The 18140-nt window shown below is 27.5% G+C and overlaps 3 protein-coding genes across 3 annotated transcripts; all 3 read left to right on the top strand.

Moving 5' to 3' along the window:
* The first annotated feature begins 9041 nt into the window (after positions 1-9041).
* Positions 9042-9721, top strand: LOC145849145 (small ribosomal subunit protein uS13-like). The gene has a single exon (XM_082954243.1). It carries the CDS (start codon positions 9069-9071, stop codon positions 9528-9530), a length of 462 nt encoding a protein of 153 aa, XP_082810369.1. The 5' UTR covers positions 9042-9068; the 3' UTR covers positions 9531-9721.
* On the top strand, positions 9700-11650 carry LOC145849144 (protein PBDC1-like). Its single transcript, XM_082954242.1, has 5 exons — positions 9700-9768; positions 10479-10538; positions 10613-10753; positions 10909-11020; positions 11233-11650. Exons 1-5 carry the CDS (start codon positions 9739-9741, stop codon positions 11385-11387), a joined length of 498 nt encoding a protein of 165 aa, XP_082810368.1. The 5' UTR covers positions 9700-9738; the 3' UTR covers positions 11388-11650.
* Positions 11651-15593: 3943 nt separating this feature from the next.
* On the top strand, positions 15594-16043 carry LOC145837088 (SCAN domain-containing protein 3-like). The gene has a single exon (XM_082944864.1). The coding sequence runs from the start codon at positions 15594-15596 to the stop codon at positions 16041-16043; it is 450 nt and encodes a 149-aa protein (XP_082800990.1).
* The last annotated feature ends 2097 nt before the right edge of the window (positions 16044-18140 follow it).

An 18140-nucleotide genomic window follows, 5' to 3' on the forward strand; every position in this document is an offset into this window, starting at 1 on the left:
ACATACTTTTATCAATTTTCAGAAGTTTTCTCTTGTTTAAATAAAGTTAGTTTAAAATGACCAGCGTTTTTTTTTTTCAAATTATTTTTATGTCAAAACAGTTAGCTTTCATGTTTTTTAAAAGAGTTTTACTAGAAAAAAACTCTTTGAAGCAGCTGTAATTTTGTAAAAAGTGAAAATAACACTCAAAGCTATCAAAGTTTATAACTAAACAAGCACTTATGTATTTGAAAATTTAAAATCAAACAAAGAGTAATTTCGTAACTACTTATGAAAAAATAATATAAATACAGTTACCTACTTTATTTAAAACTAGGTTTCGTTACGAAAAAGTTCCGACCTTGTAAAATATTAATAAAAGTTATTATGCACTCTACAATGTTGCTTGTATATAATGCTGTTTAAAAAAAAATAATAACAATAAATAAACTTATTTATTAAAAATACATTTAATTTGCTTACTTTATATAGCCATTTAACTCTAATAAAAACATAGTGGGCCAGATTTTTGTCTTTTGTCTTAATAATTATATTGCTTAGTTGCTAGAATTCGGGTAAATCTAATGGCTTTAAGTTCTATATTTTATTAAAGCTAGATCTTCTATCGTCAAGCTTTAAGGATTTTTGGTTGAATTAGATGGTTTGAAACAGCTATTTTTAATATATCTTTATATATAGCGTCCATAATTTACAAAAGAGTAAAAAAAACTAATCGTTTAGTCATGGCAAGCAGACTTGTCAAAATTCTAATCTTTTTGTGGTAATTGAGCGCTTCAGTGTAATAAACTTTTGATCGTTTTAAGTTAAATTTTCAAATTTCAGTAATTAAAAAAAATTATTTTAACAAGTATAACGGCAAGTATGGCATAGTGAAAATTTAAGTCATATGAAATAAACTACTACTACGAAACAAAGTAGTCAATGTCTTTGATTATAAGTGTTTTTTACAGAAAGTGCTCAAAAAACTTTTTAAATTTTTTGTCTAAATAAATTGAATTAAGAAAATGTACCAAACTATTTACAATTTTTCACTTTGAAATTACTTATTTTTAAAATATTCTAATCCTGGTAAAGACTTTAAATTTTCAGTTTTGCTGCAGTTGTAAGGTTTTAGGAAATTTTCCATTTATGACATTATGCAGATAAGGTTAATGATAATACAACGGTAATTCAATAAGATTTAAATCTCAATTTCTAATATTTTACTTAACTTCTTTTAATCCTTACCCTTATATCTACCCTACTTACCCAATTATTAAAAAAAAAACGAAAAATAGTTCAAAATATCTAACTTAAAATAAAAATAAGTTTGTAAATAGCTAATCAGAAGCGCATTAGTATTGCAGCTTACAGAAAATTGTTTAGTTAAATTTTTCATTTTGAATATCTTGAACTAAAAAAAAGCCATAATGTCTTCCCTTGTTGGGACTTGCTACAAACTCCACATTTACAGATCATTTTCTAATAGCCCAAGTTTTTTATTACACAGATTCTTACAATGTCTACAACATTAATTTCTCTTTTAAAGAGTGTATATAATTTTTGTTCATTGTAAAAATTTCAACATACACTGTGGTTTTCTATTGAAGTTAGTCCTTTGGAAAATATGGTAATTTTTGATTGTTTTAATAGATAACAAATATCTTAGTTAACAAATGTATGTTTGATGCATGAAATAGATTTCTGCTATTTTTTAGTTATTCATTTTGTTCTTAAAGTTAACTTTTAAATTAAGATTTGGTTTTGAAATAATTTTCATTATGTTTAAAATTATTACTACAATACATATTTGATCATAATAATACAATTCTGCTTAAAAATTTATCCTAAATATTTTATTGCATTTTAAATTAATAAGTGATTGTTTTATTTAAAAGAGCATTTTTTGTTCTATCAGTATTATTTCAATTCTTTATGTAGACAATAACCTGATCATTTATTGATATTTTGTAAATAAATTCACCCTTACACAATCTTATAACAATATGAAATGTAAAAGTTTAAGAAAAATAACAAAACCAACAACTTAAAACTCATAAAAGAGTGGCAAATTTGCTTAAACAAATCTGTTATTAACATATTTTTGTAACATGGATGGGAATGTAAGTTAAGTATTTGATAAATTAAATGCTTATTGATAGTCTTATGACCTTTTTTGAAATTAGAGATAAAACAGTAACCTTTATTTTAAACAAATGATTTTTCCAATTATCTAATTTGTTCAAGTTCAATAAACAGTTAAGACAGTTTTATCAATAGAAATACTGGAATATTTGGAAAAATTTAAAAATTTAATTTGAACAGTTAAAAGTACTTCTATGCATATTTTAGAACCTAGTTTGTGGCCCATATAAGTTATGGATGTCTTTTTTGACCAACTTTTTTGACCAACTTTTGCTAATTTAACTTTGTAAACACAGTCAGAAAATCCCTAGTTATTTTGAGTTTGTTATAAACACAATTATTTTGAAATTTTGAAATTAAGTCTAGTCCCTAAAAATAAATATTGTATCATTTTTATGAAGGGTTGCCACACACTCAGGTTTCACTTAATAATTTTGCTAGCTTGAAAAAATCTAGGCTGACTTTAGTTAGTTTTGATTCATAGTCCAAATTTTAACCTAGTGTTATTGCTTAAAATCTCTTTTTTCCTAATAACTATGCTCTTCTAGGTCTATTTGTGATTACTCGGGTTGTCCAAAAACATTCAGTTCTGAAAAGTCCTTGAATTTGAAAATAAAAAAAAATATACTAGAAAAACCTAGAATTTGAGAAATTCAGAAAAAATGCCTTATAAAACCATGAATTTTGAAAACTTTTACAAGGAAACTATAAAATTATGTTAATTATAAAACCTTATTAAGTACAATTTTTTCTCCTTCCATAAGGAACCTACTGTATACTCTCTGACCTTAACTGGCTTAAGCATATTTTTTTTTGAATTTAAAACCTGTAAAATGCAATTTTTGTAGCTTAGTAAAACTCTACAAATTATGACCAAGTTATGAAAAAAGTGATTTCTTCCCTTCGCCCTTGAAAGTTCCAGGTTTTTAGCTTAAATTGAATTTTTTTCTCATTTTTCTTTTAATCTTTTTACTTATCCATGCTAGTTTAAAAAAGGATTTTAAACCACCACAATTCATGAAATTTTATCATTGTATAATTTTAACAATTCAATAATACTAGCAATGGCAACTTTGTATTGATTGACAGGGTTGCCAAAAAACCTGAAAACTTGAAATTTGACAATTTAGACAACAGAATATGGAAAAACCTGGAATTTGAGAAATAAAAAAAAACCTGGAAAAACCTGGATTTTTTAATAGTTTCAATTTTTTCAGTAGTAAAATTTCAATTTGACACAAAAATCTATTTATATAGATAAATATTTTTTGTAATCATCAAAGCTTTTTTTATAAAAAAAATTAAATTAGGTTTACAATATATTTTCTATGTATTTATACTATTTAACACATTTTCTTACCTTAAACTAAACTTTAAGCTATAAATACATCAAAAATGTTTACTTTTAAAAACCTGGAGTAAATTAAGAAGACCTAGGAAAAAAAAAAAACAAGTGGCAACCCTGATACTACTGTGTACTCAAAAGAATTTTTTACTCAAAAGTGGCAACCCTAATCAATTACAATAAAGTGTAAGAATTTAGGTTTGAAAATGATTGAAATAAGGTAATATTGCAAAAATATTGAGAAAGTTGTTTGTGGTATTTGCCTTAATATGACTGCTAATACCTTCCTTATATAATTTATTGATTTTATGTACTATTTAACAATTCCCATGTTAGAAAAGATAACATGCCACTTATATTATTACATTGATAATTTTTAAATGAGTATTTTTAAAATACTGATATCTAACTTAAATTTAGAAAATCATTATCTCTATCCCTACAAAATAGATTTCTTATAAATTGAAGTTTTTTGCAATTAAAAATATTTCTCATTGCTCTAAAACTTGAGGTATTTAAGCAATGTGGTCATTGATGACCTGAGAAGGCTTTTTGTACACCTGATTCCTTGGCAACATTTTTGAGCACCAATCTTTATTATATTTGTGGATATAAATTATAATTTATTGTTCAATAAACAATTACTAGGGTTGCCCACACACCTGGTAACTCAAACCACTAAAACTAGTTCAAAATTAAATCAAGCTTAAGAAAACTGCTTTTTTTATCCAAAACTAAATAGTTTTCATAACTTTTTTCTACACATCTAGTTAGTTTTTATGACTTGAATTAACTTAACTTGGTATTGTGCTCTCTCTTTTAGAAAATTTTTAAGTATTTTTGTTACACCTTGCCATTTTTAGATATTAAAGCTAAGTAAATTTAAAGTATTTTGATATCCAAACTTCTAAAGTTTATAGTTACCATTTTTTACCTTTCAAAATAAACTTAAGGGGTAAAACATCTTTTAAGGTTATGTGTGTGGGGGAAGACATTTTTCTGTATGTTATTTTATAGATATTTTTATTTACATCAGTTGTGTTTTACTGTTTTTAAAATAAAACTTAATTTTTGAGATATGTGCTAAATTGAAGAGTTCAACAGGGTCCTCAGGGAAGGCTTTAAAAAGTTAAAATTCTATATTCTTCAGTTTTTAAGCAATCTTCATCAAACAATTATAAGATCAGTATTGCCAAAAAACCTCAGGTCCTTGAAAAACCTGGAATTTGACAATTTAAGCTAAAAAAACTGGAAAAACCTCAAATTTGAGAAATTTGAAAAAATCCTAGAATTCTGAGCAATATTCACTAATAAATCTGGACAAACCTGGAATTTAAACATTTTCTACATGTTAACTAGTAAAAATTAAATTATTTAAGAGTAATCTACCTTAAAGATATTTTTTTAACCATCATAATTTTATTTTAACTATCATAATTTTATCTTTAACACATAAAAACTGATTTAATATTATTGCAATGTATTTATACTACTTAGCACAGTCTTTAGCCTTAAACTTAGCTTTAAATTAAAAATAGACCCAAAAAGTGTAATTTAAAAAACCTGGAAGAATTTTCTCAAAAATATTTGGCAACCCTGTAATATACAGATGATTAAAAAAAGTTAAGGTTAAAATCTATGTTTTCCTAAAAAAATTCTTAACCCATTTTTTTGAAAATTGTTTCAACATTTTATCTTATATTGTAAGGATTATTTCCTGTAAATTTGAGGTCAATAGCTTGAAAAATAAAGGAGGGAATATATTTTTATGAATTTTATATTTTTGAGTAAACTGACATTAAAAAAATTTCAGTTCATACATGTGTTTTTTTATTTAACTATATCTCAAAATTTAATTTAACTTTTTGAATTCTTTAAATTAAAACCTATAAAGTTTTCAAACATTATCCAAAGTTAATTTTTGTAAACAAATGCCCTTAGCAATTATTTCTCAAATATTTTCAAAATATGTCTTTATTAGAACACATCTTTGCATGATATGTAATTCAGATATTTTTAATAGTTTAAATTTGTCATATATTTCAAAACTTTAGGTAAAATTTAAACCAGAGTTGCAACATATATATTTTATTACATTTTTAAAAACCACAATATTTTCTAGATTTTCCTAAAATGATTAAAGTGACAAAATATACTATATATGACATGCTTACTACTTCATCAGGATTTTTTTCTGCATTATGTTCATGATGACTTTCTTGACTAAATAAAATACACATTATATTTTTATATTCTCAAAAATACTTGAATTTTTCAAGAGCTATATAAAGCCAAGAAAACTATTCAGTGATCTAACATTTCTTGAAAAAATCCTTGAAGTTTTTGAGCTAATATTCAATCTATACTAACTAAAATTGAAATAAACTTCAAATATCTTATCTAGTAATTATTAGATAACCATTTTAAAAACAACTTTTTGTTTAAGGACTTTTTTTTTAAAATCAAAATTAGATTTTCAATCATAATTAGATTTTCAATATTCTACGTCTAACAGGCATGTAAAGCAAAGTATATTTTCCATAAAACAGTCACTACAATTGCCATTTTATTTTGCTCCTCGCATAAGGATCCTAATGTTGCCTCTGACTTTGACTGGCTATATCTCAAAATTTACTTTAAGTTTTTTAAATCTGTAAAAAACATCTTGTAGCTTAGTAAAAACAATATAAAAATAGATCAAATTAAAAAAATGTTTACCCCCTATGCATATAAATCATAAAAGTTTTTTAATTCTTATTAATTTACAAGTTATTTATACTTTTAAGGCCATAGGGGGATTATATATATATATATTTTTTTTTCAATTTTATTTTGTTTAGTAGAATTTTAATTAATTTACAAGTTGATTTTTACATATTTTTAATAATTAAACTAGTTTTTGAGATAGATATGATTAAAGTCAGAGATAACAATAAGTTTTTTATCAGAGGTAAAAACTTGTGAATTACTAAAAATCACTAGAAATTTATCTCTTTATACACCACAAATTATCAGGTAATGTTTCTTAATATTTAAAATAACTTCTAGTTGCAAATTGTTTATAATTTAAAATAAAAATTTTATGCCCAAAACAAAAACAATGTTTAAAAATTTGAGATACTTGTCTAAAAATGTATGAGGAGATAGATTTTTGGCGTAATAGTCTGGTTTTGCTTATTTACTTTTTTCTCCTTTAAACCTAATTGTACTCCCCGAATTCAATCACCTATATCTCAAAAATTAATTTGAAATATAGTCTGCAAAAAGCAAGTTGTAGCTTAGTTAAGACTACAAAATAAAACATAGTTATAAAAGAACAAATTTATCTCCTTAAACTTTTTAGCTTTTATAAACCATTTAGGTTTTTAAAACAAAAATGTTTTAATATTTTAACAGGGTTCGTGCGCGTCAGGCTAAGTCAGGCTAAATCAGTTTTTTTATTTAAAAATTTGAGAATCTCAGTTTTTCTCAGTTCAAATGTTTTAAAATTTTTTAATAAAAAAGTTTATAAATCTTTTTAAGATCAAAATGAAATGTGAATTTATTTCGAAAATAGTTAGTTATTAAAGAAAAAACAGTCAGTATTTGTAAAAATAAATGCTAAAAACCTTTTGTTGAATCTCTAAAAAATTTTTAAGAATCTTTATTATTTTGTTTTGAGTAGATTATATACATCATAATTAAGAAAATTCATAAAAAAAAAAACGGTTTAAACTTAAAAATTACAGTTGAGTTCAACAACTTAACTGTTTGTTTGAATTCTAATACTTGTGTAAGCGTTTCATTTTAAATTTTAGTAAAACACAACAATCCTTGTCGTTTTATTATAATTCTTCTGGTTATTATGTTTTTAATTAGTGCTTAATTAAATTGAACAATTGTGTATAGTAATATATATTAAATTTTTACACTAGTAATATATTAGATACAACACTTATTTCAAAACTTATCACTGAATTTGTTATCTTATAAGGGCATAGGGAGGAGAGGTCAATCACCTTTTTCACAATTTAGTCTTATTCTATTGAGTTGTAACTAAGCTATGAGTTGCTTTTTGCAGATTTTTAAAGCTCAAAATATTTTTGAGATGAAGCTGGTTGAGGTCTGATACTACAATAGCACAAATCAAACCCCCCCCCAATACCTAAAATGACTTCTTGAGGGGATTTTCCTTACTTTTAAAAAATGTCAGGCTAAATTTGTCTCAGTCAGGCTAAATAAAAAAAATTTTGCTCACGAACCCTGTTTTAACCAAGCTTTGATTTAAGGTTATATATCCACTTTTATCTATTTGATATAAGTTAACTATTACTTAAATAAATATATAAGATATTTTAAAAAGCAGTATCATGTTAACCACACACTCAGAATATTTTGACTTTTTTATTTAAATTTTATTGGTTAACTCTGATATTGTGATTTATATTTTAACTAAGGCTAACTCAGTGTAGTTTTTTTTCTGAAAATACTACACTTAGTTATCTATAAACCTTGAATGAGATTTATTTGATTCAGTTTCAGTTCAAAAACAGTATTTCTCAGCAATTATATAAATTTATGTAGAAGCATATATATTAAGCTTTTCTTTTTACAATTTAGAAGAAAAAAAAAAACATAAGGTATAAGTAGTTAACACCAGGGGCAAAAACTTTTTAGGAATTAAAAAAACTGGATGATATTGGATAGTTTACGGTCACTCAATATATCTGACTCTAAAGTGGCAACCATGTATCTTAAAGATTAATTTATAGTAAGGGTATAAGAGAGAGGTTATAAATACCTTTTCTCAATTTCATCTTATATTTTATAGTAATTACAAAGCTACAAGATGGTTTTTGAAGATTTTGAAAATTCAAAATAAATTTTAAGATATAGCTGGTCTAAGTCGGAGGTAACAATAGGTTCTTATGTAAGGGAAACTAAAACTGCAAAAATAGATTTCTCTTCTCTTACGTTTATTGAGATAACCACCTCAAACTTCTAGGAAATGTTCCTTGCAATATTTACAAAAATCTGTCCGAGGAATTAAAAAAATAATAATAAGAATTTATAATTTTTATTTTTTTTGTAAAATATTTTTGTTATTTAGTTTTTAAAAATTTTGTCCTGACATAATTTATTAGATATTGCAAAGAACATTTCCTAAAAATTTGAGGAAGTTATCTCAAAAAACATGGAAAAAGATGAATTTTTAGTGATTTCTAGTAATGTGCCGTTTTAGTTTGCCCCTCTCATAAGCAACCTATTGTTGCCTCCGAATTTGACCGGCTATATCTCAAAAATTATTTTGAAGTTTTTAAATCTGAAAAAAGCATCTTGTAGCTTTATAAAAACTACATAAAATAAGATCAAATTGTGAAAAAAGTGTTTTACACACCTCCCCTCTATGTCCGTATTTTGCTCCTAAAGTTGATTAAAAACAATATATTTCTGAAATTTTTATTTATAAAAAATTCAAAGTTGAAATAATGAACCTAAATCAGGAAAGTTTAAATAAATTTTCTGAATAATTTCTGAATATTTTTTCCAGTTATACTGTAACATTTTTAAATAGAATTTACATTTCAGGATTAATTTCAAGTAAAATCTTTTTTTAAAAATGGCCGCTCTTGTACTTCCAGAAAAATTCCAGCATATTTTGCGTATCCTCAACACCAACATTGATGGAAAGCGTAACATCACCTTTGCCCTTACCTCCATCAAGGGCGTAGGAAAGCGTTTTGCCACCCAAGTGTGCAAAAAAGCCGATGTTGATATCACCAAAAGGGCTGGTGAGCTCACTGAAGAAGAAGTTGAGAAGGTGGTCACCATCATGCAGAACCCAAGAACATACAAGATTCCTGATTGGTTCCTTAACAGGCAAAAGGACAAGAGAGATGGTACTTTCAGCCAGCTCTTGTCTAACGGTCTTGACAACAAATTGAGAGAGGATTTGGAGCGTCTGAAGAAGATCAGGTCTAACAGGGGTCTCCGTCACTGGTGGGGTCTCCGTGTCCGTGGTCAGCACACCAAGACAACTGGAAGACGTGGTCGCACTGTTGGTGTGTCCAAGAAGAAATAAACACATGTTTTGTATATTTTAGATGGACTTTAGCTGATAATTATTTGACTTTTTAATGATTTGTTTTTATTAGTACACTAAATTTTGTATTTAACTTGTGCTTGTTTTACTGATGTTGAAAAGTAATTTTTATTATGCTAATGTTATCTATCTTACAAAATTAGTAAATATTATCTAGTGTTATTTGCAGATTATTTTTTAAATCACAATGGCTGGAGATGATGGGTATGGAAATGATGTCAGTTTATTTTAATAAATTGTTTTAATATTAGTAGGTGATGTATTTAATTGAATAAATTTTAGTTTTTAGTTCTTTATATAATTTATTTTATAGCATTTAAAAGCTTACAAAATGCCAAAAGAATGTCAGTAGCTTTGTATACTTTTTTTAGTATTACTTTTGATTTTTTCAAAAATTAATTGTGTTAGTTAAATGAAATGTATATTTACTTGAAAACTTATTAAAAACCATTACGGCTTTTTCAATTTATACAAAATTAAAATCTTTTTGACAAAACTAAAATTATTTGTTAAAAGTTATTTGTTCTTAACTTGAAAAATGACCATATAACATAATGTCTATTTCGTTATAATATAATAAAATAACTTTAATAAGTAAACTTATTAAGTCTTAGCATTAAATATAATAGTTAATTTAGTTTGATTTTGGTAACAATTAAAAAAAAAGTTTAATGTAATTTATACCAATGTTTAATTTTTGATGGATTTATTACGTTTTACATGGTTATTTTATGCTAAAAAATTATAAAAAGTTATTATTATTTTTTACCCCAAAATATGTTATTTAAATTACCCTAAGTTTGGTTAATAAAAAAATTAAGAGGTTACAATCTTGGTTATGTTAAATATTAAATCACAATCTGTATGTTATAATTTGTAGCATCTCCAGTGTTTTTATTTGCTAATAAACTATTTGATGATTTTCAGGGTACAATTGAGAAAGCTTGGGCAATAAAAGCATTTGAAGACGCTGAAATTCATTACGATGTTAGTTTAGCTATTTAATATATTCATAGCTATCAGGCAGTCAATTTAAAATAATTATTAATAGTTTAATACAGATAATCACATCTGTTGATCCGAAGTATTTGAAGTTGTCGTGTCATGATGATCTCATATACGAACAGTTTAGAAAAAATTTCAAAGACTTCGACGTCTCAATCATTGAAGAAGAAAGCCTTAAAAATGAAACTGCTAAAAAAGTAATAAAAATACATTTTTAAATACGAATAATAAAGTTAAATTTTTTATATTTGATTAAATGTTAATTTTTAAATTAAATTTTACAATAAGCTGCAATAAAGTTGAGTCCTATTTGTTGTATTTTATAAATCAGTAGAATAAAAAAAAAAATTAGGAATGGAGGCAGTTTTGCAACAAGTTTGAGGGAAAAATAGAAAATTTTAATTATGGCTGTTTGCTGAGGTTAGATACATTGGGTGAATACAGTGAAACCAATACTACTTTCGGTTAGTAATTAGTACTTTATAGTCTAAAAATCCTACAAAATTAATAAATAGTATTTAAGTTCTCAAAATAATGGTAATTATTATTGATTATTATTCATTATTTTTGAAAATTCGCTGTTGATAGTAGTAATGTTTATTTTTTAAGTTTTGTTAAGTTTTAAATAAGTTTTATATACTTTTGTATACAAGTATTAATTATTATTTTGTATCAGCAACGAAGATCCAGTTCTTGGCAATAGAAATAGCCAGGAATCGCGAAGGACACAACAACAAGCTGTTCAAATCCGCACTGAGTAAAAGAATTGAGGAAAGGGAAAAACTAGACGATGTCATCACATCCACTGAAGATGTTCAACTGTCAAGATAAAAAATAAAATAAATATTTGATCAATAAACCATATGAGAATTTTATTAAATATTTTTTTTTAAAGTTTGAAATTGTCCTGCAAATTGCTAAAAATGTTTTCATTTTCTTTTCACTAACAATTTCCAGCCTTAATTGTTTGTATACATTTATACACACAAAGTATTAGATACTACCAAAAATTTTCTCGTACTTTGTTTATTTATATTTATTATTTAGTCGCGCATACCTAAACATCCATTTAGTAGATACCTTTTCCTTTATTATTGCTTTATTCTTTATTAAAAATTATGAATTTAAATTGTTGTTATTTAATAAAATCCCTAATATAAAAGTTGTATTTAAAAGTTGAAATGTCTAGTGGTAAACTTAAAGTCTCTAAGCGTAATATTTAAATGAAAGTAAATGCAAAATTGATTTTAAAATAACTGTCCTGGTGAAATGACATAAAAGAGCTCAAAATTTTCAACCTGTAGGATAGATAATACTTCATATAATAAATAAAACTGGTACATACTTATAATGTAATTAATTGTAGGTTATTAAAAGTTAGTTATTAAAACCATGGAAGGTTTTTATCTAAAACAAACCAATAATATCTCCAGAGAAAAAGACGAACTAGATTGAATGTTTATGTGAAATTAAAACGTCATATCTTCTAATACGTTGTATTTGTCTAAAAATTACTTATATAAGTTTTTCAAACATGTCAAAAAAGTGCGGACCGCAAACATGTAAATGTGGCTGGCGAATAAAATATAGTATAAATTACACTATATAGTCTGCGGTTCTTTGACAGTGTTTCCGTAACTTTTTCGTAAGGCCCCTTTCAATCAACCAAAAAAGTTCTGGTTTCTCTCAAAAAGCTCATGTTAAGTACTCTCTAAGACCTTTCTTCATCATCAACTCCAGAATATCTATTAAAGATTTCAAATTATGGCTTTATGCCACTATCTTTTGCAGCTTATGCCACTTAATTTTTAATATGGTCCGTTTTGGGAAAGCTCTGGTCTAGACTATTTGTTCATTAAACTAATAAGATAAAAAAAAGAGTAATTACATGATCAACAAGTTTATTTATTCATTCTTTATTATTTTATTGAACGATAAGTATAAAGCTCAAAAAATATGGTCCTAGGACGTGGTACACAAATGACCTTTCGGTCATTGGGTTGCACACCACGGATACTTATAACGTCTTATCCAGGACAAAACAAGTTTTGGAATTACCCTTATACACGGGGTTGCCACTTTACCTGGAATTCGACAATTTAGGCAAAAAAAAAACATGGAAAACCTGGAATTTTTGATAATTTCAACAATTTCAGTACTAAAATTCCAATTTGACACAACAAATCTGTCATATAAATAAATTTTTTTGTCATCATCAAAACTTTTTTTTATTAAAAAACACATTTAAAGTAACTTTACAGCATCTTTTAAATGTTTTTGTACCATTTTACACAGTTTCTTTTATAGAAATTAACTTAGAAATAAAGATAGACCCAAAAATGTTTATTTTTAAAAACCTGGAAGAAAATTGAAAAACCTGTAAAAAATCTTGAAAAAACGAGTGGCAACCCTGTATACAATAATAAGATATTTTGCTTTTTACCGTAAACTTCAGAATATCAAGTGTAAGTGTCAATTATGCTCCGCCTCCGGGTGGCCCCTTTGCAGCTTTTAAATGTAGAGCAAAGACTAAAAGTGCGGTCTACGAATATTATTATTTACAAAATTTGGCCAGCAATAGACAAATTCCTACCGCCCCTTGTTGAATAACTCAATATTACAAAGGAAAAAATTCCTTTTAAGTTTCAACTTATATTTTAATACTTTTAGAATCTTAAAAAGATATGTGACTCGAAAGCTATAAACGAATCATACTTGAAATATAAAGTTGATATGATGAAAAAATTTAGTTATATAACTAGTATCGCTCCTTTTTAGTCATCCACCGAATCTCGAAAATAAGTGATAAAGGGTTGGTTTTTAAGTCTGTTTGGTTTCTGATACCCCGAATCATTGTAACTATGTCTGCCTAATGAACTGTTGTTAATGGTCGTGCGGGGCAGTCTAGAGCTTGATGAATTTATTTATTATGTTTTATATAAAACAAGCGAACAAAGTTCTTCGTTTTTAAACGTTATCTTAGTTTAAGAAATGCTGATAAATCACGACTCTTTATGAATACAAGTATTCTGTTTTACTTGCATTTGCTATGAAATTAGTATCTATTTAGGATCCGGTCGGAATTGGATCTGTTTTCTAATTTAAGATCCGGTCGGACTCGGACCCTAGATGTTTTAAGATTTATCTAGTTTCAATAGAGAACAAACTTATAAAGTTTAAATATTATATTATTATAGTTTTATTGTTATATTACTTAGTTTAGTTAGTTTAATAAAATTATTTTCTTAAAACAATGTTATTATACAAATATTTTGATATAACATTAGAAAAAAGAACGTTGTACAAAAAAGTTCTACTTATACGAAATCTCAGTTTTAATGTTCAATCTCAAGCTACTTATACGACTAAACTTGATTTTTGTACCCTGTATGACATAAATGTAAAATAAATTAAATAATTTAACAATGCTTTAGAAAATAACGAACTTAATTCTTTTTTTATGACAAGCTTTACATTCTACTTTTATTTACAGAAGTTCAAAATACAAGATGAACAATAACTTTTTTAGCAACTTATTATATATATAAAAGTATGTAACTTAGTAAACAACATTTACTCATATCAACGCCATTAAGCTATAAAGAAACCTATTCTTTGTTTTTTCAAGTTGTAATGAAGAAATAAAAAAATTTCGCCGGTTTTTGGAAGCAATAAATTTCGCTTTTATTCGTACAAGTTACCTGCTTCTGAAAATAACCTTTCGGAATAAACAGAAGATGGTGGAAATACATTCTTGCAAACCTGGCAAGATGTGTGTATTTTTTTCTTGTTTAATTTCCGACAAGACAAGACTTCAGCTTCTTTAATTCCGTCAGCAGATAAATTTCCTTCAGCCAAAAAAAACTTGATTACATGACCAAATGAATCTTGTTGCTCACTTTTGTAAATGTTTGCATTTTTTACCGATTTAAATGTAGTATAGAACAACAATATTTTTAGGTAGTTGAGCTTTAAGTTTATAGGCGGCACTAAATGAACTTGACCACTTTGACCAATCTCACGACAACTATGATTTTTTACTTCTGATTTCAGTACCCTTACAACCTTCTGTTTGAGATTAGCAGGGAAAAGTCAAGTCGATACCGTGGATCAACAATTGTTAGGAGTAAAAACAAGTCGTCATCATAAAGGTTTATTCGTGGGCTGTTATAAGTAGATTAAAACCTTCTTTCGAAAGCATTTTATATATTTTCTACCAAGATTGCTAAGATTTTTAAAGTACTTTGACCTAGTGGACTATTAGCTTTATGATTAAAAAACTTTTTTTAGTACTCCTGCATGTGAGATTCCACTTGACAGCAACGCGTTGTTTTTACTACACTTCTGCGTTAATATGTGAAAAGATTCGAGCAGTTCATTAAGGAGGCTAACAAGTTTCCGTTCATCAGCTGTAAGAATATTTTTGGGTTTAAATTTCTTGTTAGCCACGTAGTTCTGGACACTTGTTTTAATTTTTATAGTCTATTCAGCATAAAGTAGGTTGAGTTCAACCTTGTTTCAACATCTTGCACCAAGGGCAAGGCTTTTTGCATTGACAATGATGAACCTAAAGTGACCTGGATTTTTTTAGTTTCTTGCACGTTGTAGAAGAACGATTATAGTGGCCCACGGTTTGGCTATTAACACACTTATGTAATTTTCTGAAAACAGTGAATCTTAAATCATCAGTTAAAGAGTGTGAATGAAACAGGGTGCTGAAGAGGACTCTAACAACAACATACAAGCCTTCATGTTATATGCATTTTCGCACAGAAAAAGGTGAATGCGATTCATATTATAAGCTCAATTTTCCCAAATACCCCAAAGTCTTTCCAAACTAACTGTATCCGGAACTTTTTTTAGATTTAAGATCCGGTCGGATCCGCATCTTTGATCCGGTAGATCAGTGCTTCTGAAATGGGGTTCCGCGGAACCCTAGGGTTCCGCGACGCCTTTCAGGGGTTCCGCAAAGCCTTTCGAAATTTAAGAAATAAATTTGAAAGAAAAAAAAAACATAAATCATAAAACTTCAAAAAAATGGAACACATAAAAGTTGTCATAAACCTATTTTATGCTGAGCAACTAGACGAGTCTACTGACGTAAGCGTCAAAGCCTTGTTACTCGTTTTTGTTAGATATTGTGGGCAGGAAGGATTCAACGAAGGTATATTATTTTGTGGAGAATTACCCACAAAAACAACTCTTGTTGAAGTAATGAAATGTGTCGAAAATTATTTCATCAGCAAGGGTTTAGAGTTGAATAAATGTGTCGGCATTTGCACTGACGGTGCAGCGTCTATGACTGGGTCCAAAAATGGTGTAGTGAGGAAAATGAAGGATAAAGCAGTTGAAGCTAAACGGATACATTGTTTTTTACATAGAGAAAATTTGGCAACAAAACATCTTCCTTCTTGTTTACAAGAAGTTCTCTCAGCGTCGATTAAAACTGTTAATTTTATAAAGAAAAGTGACACAAAAGCCAGATGATTCAAAGAACTTTGTGAAAGTTTAGATGCTGACCATCTGCGACTTCTTTATCACAACGAAGTTTGCTGGCTGTCGAAGGGGCGGACACTGGTTCGTGTCGTTGAATTAAAGAAGCAGGTGTTCACCTTTCTTAAAGATGAAGGCTCAGAATTAGTGAAGTTATTTGAAGATGATGTTTTTTGGCCAGACTAGCTTATCTCACCGATATTATCGAAGAATTGAACGCTTTGAACTTAAGCATGCAAGGGAAGCAAAATTCCATTTTTGTCATGACAGACAAGATTGAGGCGTTTAAAAATGGAATTAACTTTTGGAAGAAAAAGGTTGGCAATGGTAGTTTTGCGATGTTTCACCGGTTTGATGAGGCCCATGAAAAATGCATAGAATTCAACTTCTCTGACGAAATATACAACTACCTTGATCTTTTGTCTATAAAATTTAAACAATATTTTCCTGAAGATGTTTGCATCGGAAATTTATGGATTTTGATTCCTTTTATGTGTGATATTGCTTCAGAAGAAGTGAATCTTCCTACAGATACAGAAAACGGATTGCTGCAACTATCTTAAGATAGTAATTTAAAATAGAGTTTCAAAGGAAAGGAGCTTTTAGGTTTTTGGATATGTGCAATTTCAGAGTACCCCGTCTTAGCAAAGCGTGCAGTAAAATTTCTTTACCATTCACCACCACTTATCTTTGCGAGTCCAGCTTTTCGCATGTAACAAACATTAAAACGAAGCAAAGGGACTGTATGCTGACTCCAACCTTATCTGCCTGTCTCCGTCACAGTTTATCCAAAATCCAGCCGCGCATTGACATGCTTGTTGCTAAGAGACAAGTTCAAGTTTCGCACTAAATGTTTTTTATTTATTTTTCGTTAGGCATCTTACCCGTTTTTTAAAGTAATCTGTGAATTCGATTAGGTTCATGTTCATTTCGTTATTGTTTGTAGCTCTCATTTTGTTTTTGTTATGCAAGGAAATATTTTTATGACGTTGAGATTAATCATGTTTGTTTTAGTTTATTTATTATAGAATCATAAAAAACATATTGCCTCTGGCGCACTTTGAGTTTGACTCGACTTAATACTATTACAATTGGTATGATTTCTAACAATGATATAGTTTTGCAAAAAAATTCGTTTTTCACTGAAATTCTTTTGTTTTTTGCAGGAAATATTATATTAAACATTTTATGTAAAATTAAATTAGGGGTTCCGCGGAAAAGTTGAACTTTGGAAAAGGGTTCCGCCACTAAAAAAAGGTTCAGAAGCACTGCGGTAGATCACATCATAAAATGTACTTTTCGCAACGTGGCCAGTTAAAAACCCGAAAAATTCTAAAAAAATATGTATAAATTTAAAGTTCAAAGAAGATTATAGATAAGAATTAACTAATCTATACAATTTTTTTACGTTATAACGAGATACATTTGTTATAAACACATTTAAAAAAGCTTTACAGTATCTTTCTCATATTTCTATACTAATCTACTAGTCTCAATCTACCGAAGGCTTGTGGTCTGTTGATCGAATGGGTATGATCAATCCTTTTGTTAAACTTGAGCCTGTCTCACGGCATACAAAAGTCCAGGCTTGTGCTCTGCAGACATTTGCCGATGTTTTTCTTGATTTTTTTATACTAATAAAAGAATATTTTACCTTAGTGAAATTTTAAGTTATCAAAAAAGCACAAAAGTTTGTACTTTAAAAGAACTGGAAAAAATCCTGAAAACTTGGAAGAGATTTCGGTATAAACAATGGTAACTGATTTTATAAATAACATTTTATAATGGCAAGCTGATTAAGAAGTTTAACCACAGACAATCAGAAAATCAAGTAATTATGATTAAATTTCTAGGAAAATAAAAAAAATCATAAGTTTATTGAAAATAAATAAATAGTAGCTGTTACTTGGTATGAAAAGGGTAATAGCTGTTTCTATTCCGTAAGGTACGCACTTTTATTTGAACTCAAGGTGCGTACATCGTCAATGTCCCTGCTGATACTACGTAATTTTATTCGTTTCCAGCAAAACTTTTTAAGAAATATAAACTATAATGGTCATTGGCTCTGAGGTTCGGTCGTTTTTGCAAAGA

This window comes from Thalia democratica, chromosome 1, assembly GCF_965202585.1.
Source record: "Thalia democratica chromosome 1, ktThaDemo2.hap1.1, whole genome shotgun sequence".
Classification (NCBI taxonomy): domain Eukaryota; kingdom Metazoa; phylum Chordata; class Thaliacea; order Salpida; family Salpidae; genus Thalia; species Thalia democratica.

Excerpts from the sequence above, each read along its gene's own strand:
- LOC145849145 (XM_082954243.1), top strand. The coding sequence starts at position 9,069 with ATGGCCGCTCTTGTACTTCCAGAAAAATTCCAGCATATTTTGCGTATC.
- LOC145849144 (XM_082954242.1), top strand. The coding sequence starts at position 9,739 with ATGGCTGGAGATGATGGGTATGGAAATGAT. Across the intron at positions 9,769-10,478 it reads ATGATGGGTATGGAAATGAT|GGTACAATTGAGAAAGCTTG; the intron begins GTCAGTTTATTT and ends GATGATTTTCAG. Across the intron at positions 10,754-10,908 it reads AAAATGAAACTGCTAAAAAA|GAATGGAGGCAGTTTTGCAA; the intron begins GTAATAAAAATA and ends AAAAAAAATTAG.
- LOC145837088 (XM_082944864.1), top strand. The coding sequence starts at position 15,594 with ATGGAACACATAAAAGTTGTCATAAACCTATTTTATGCTGAGCAACTA.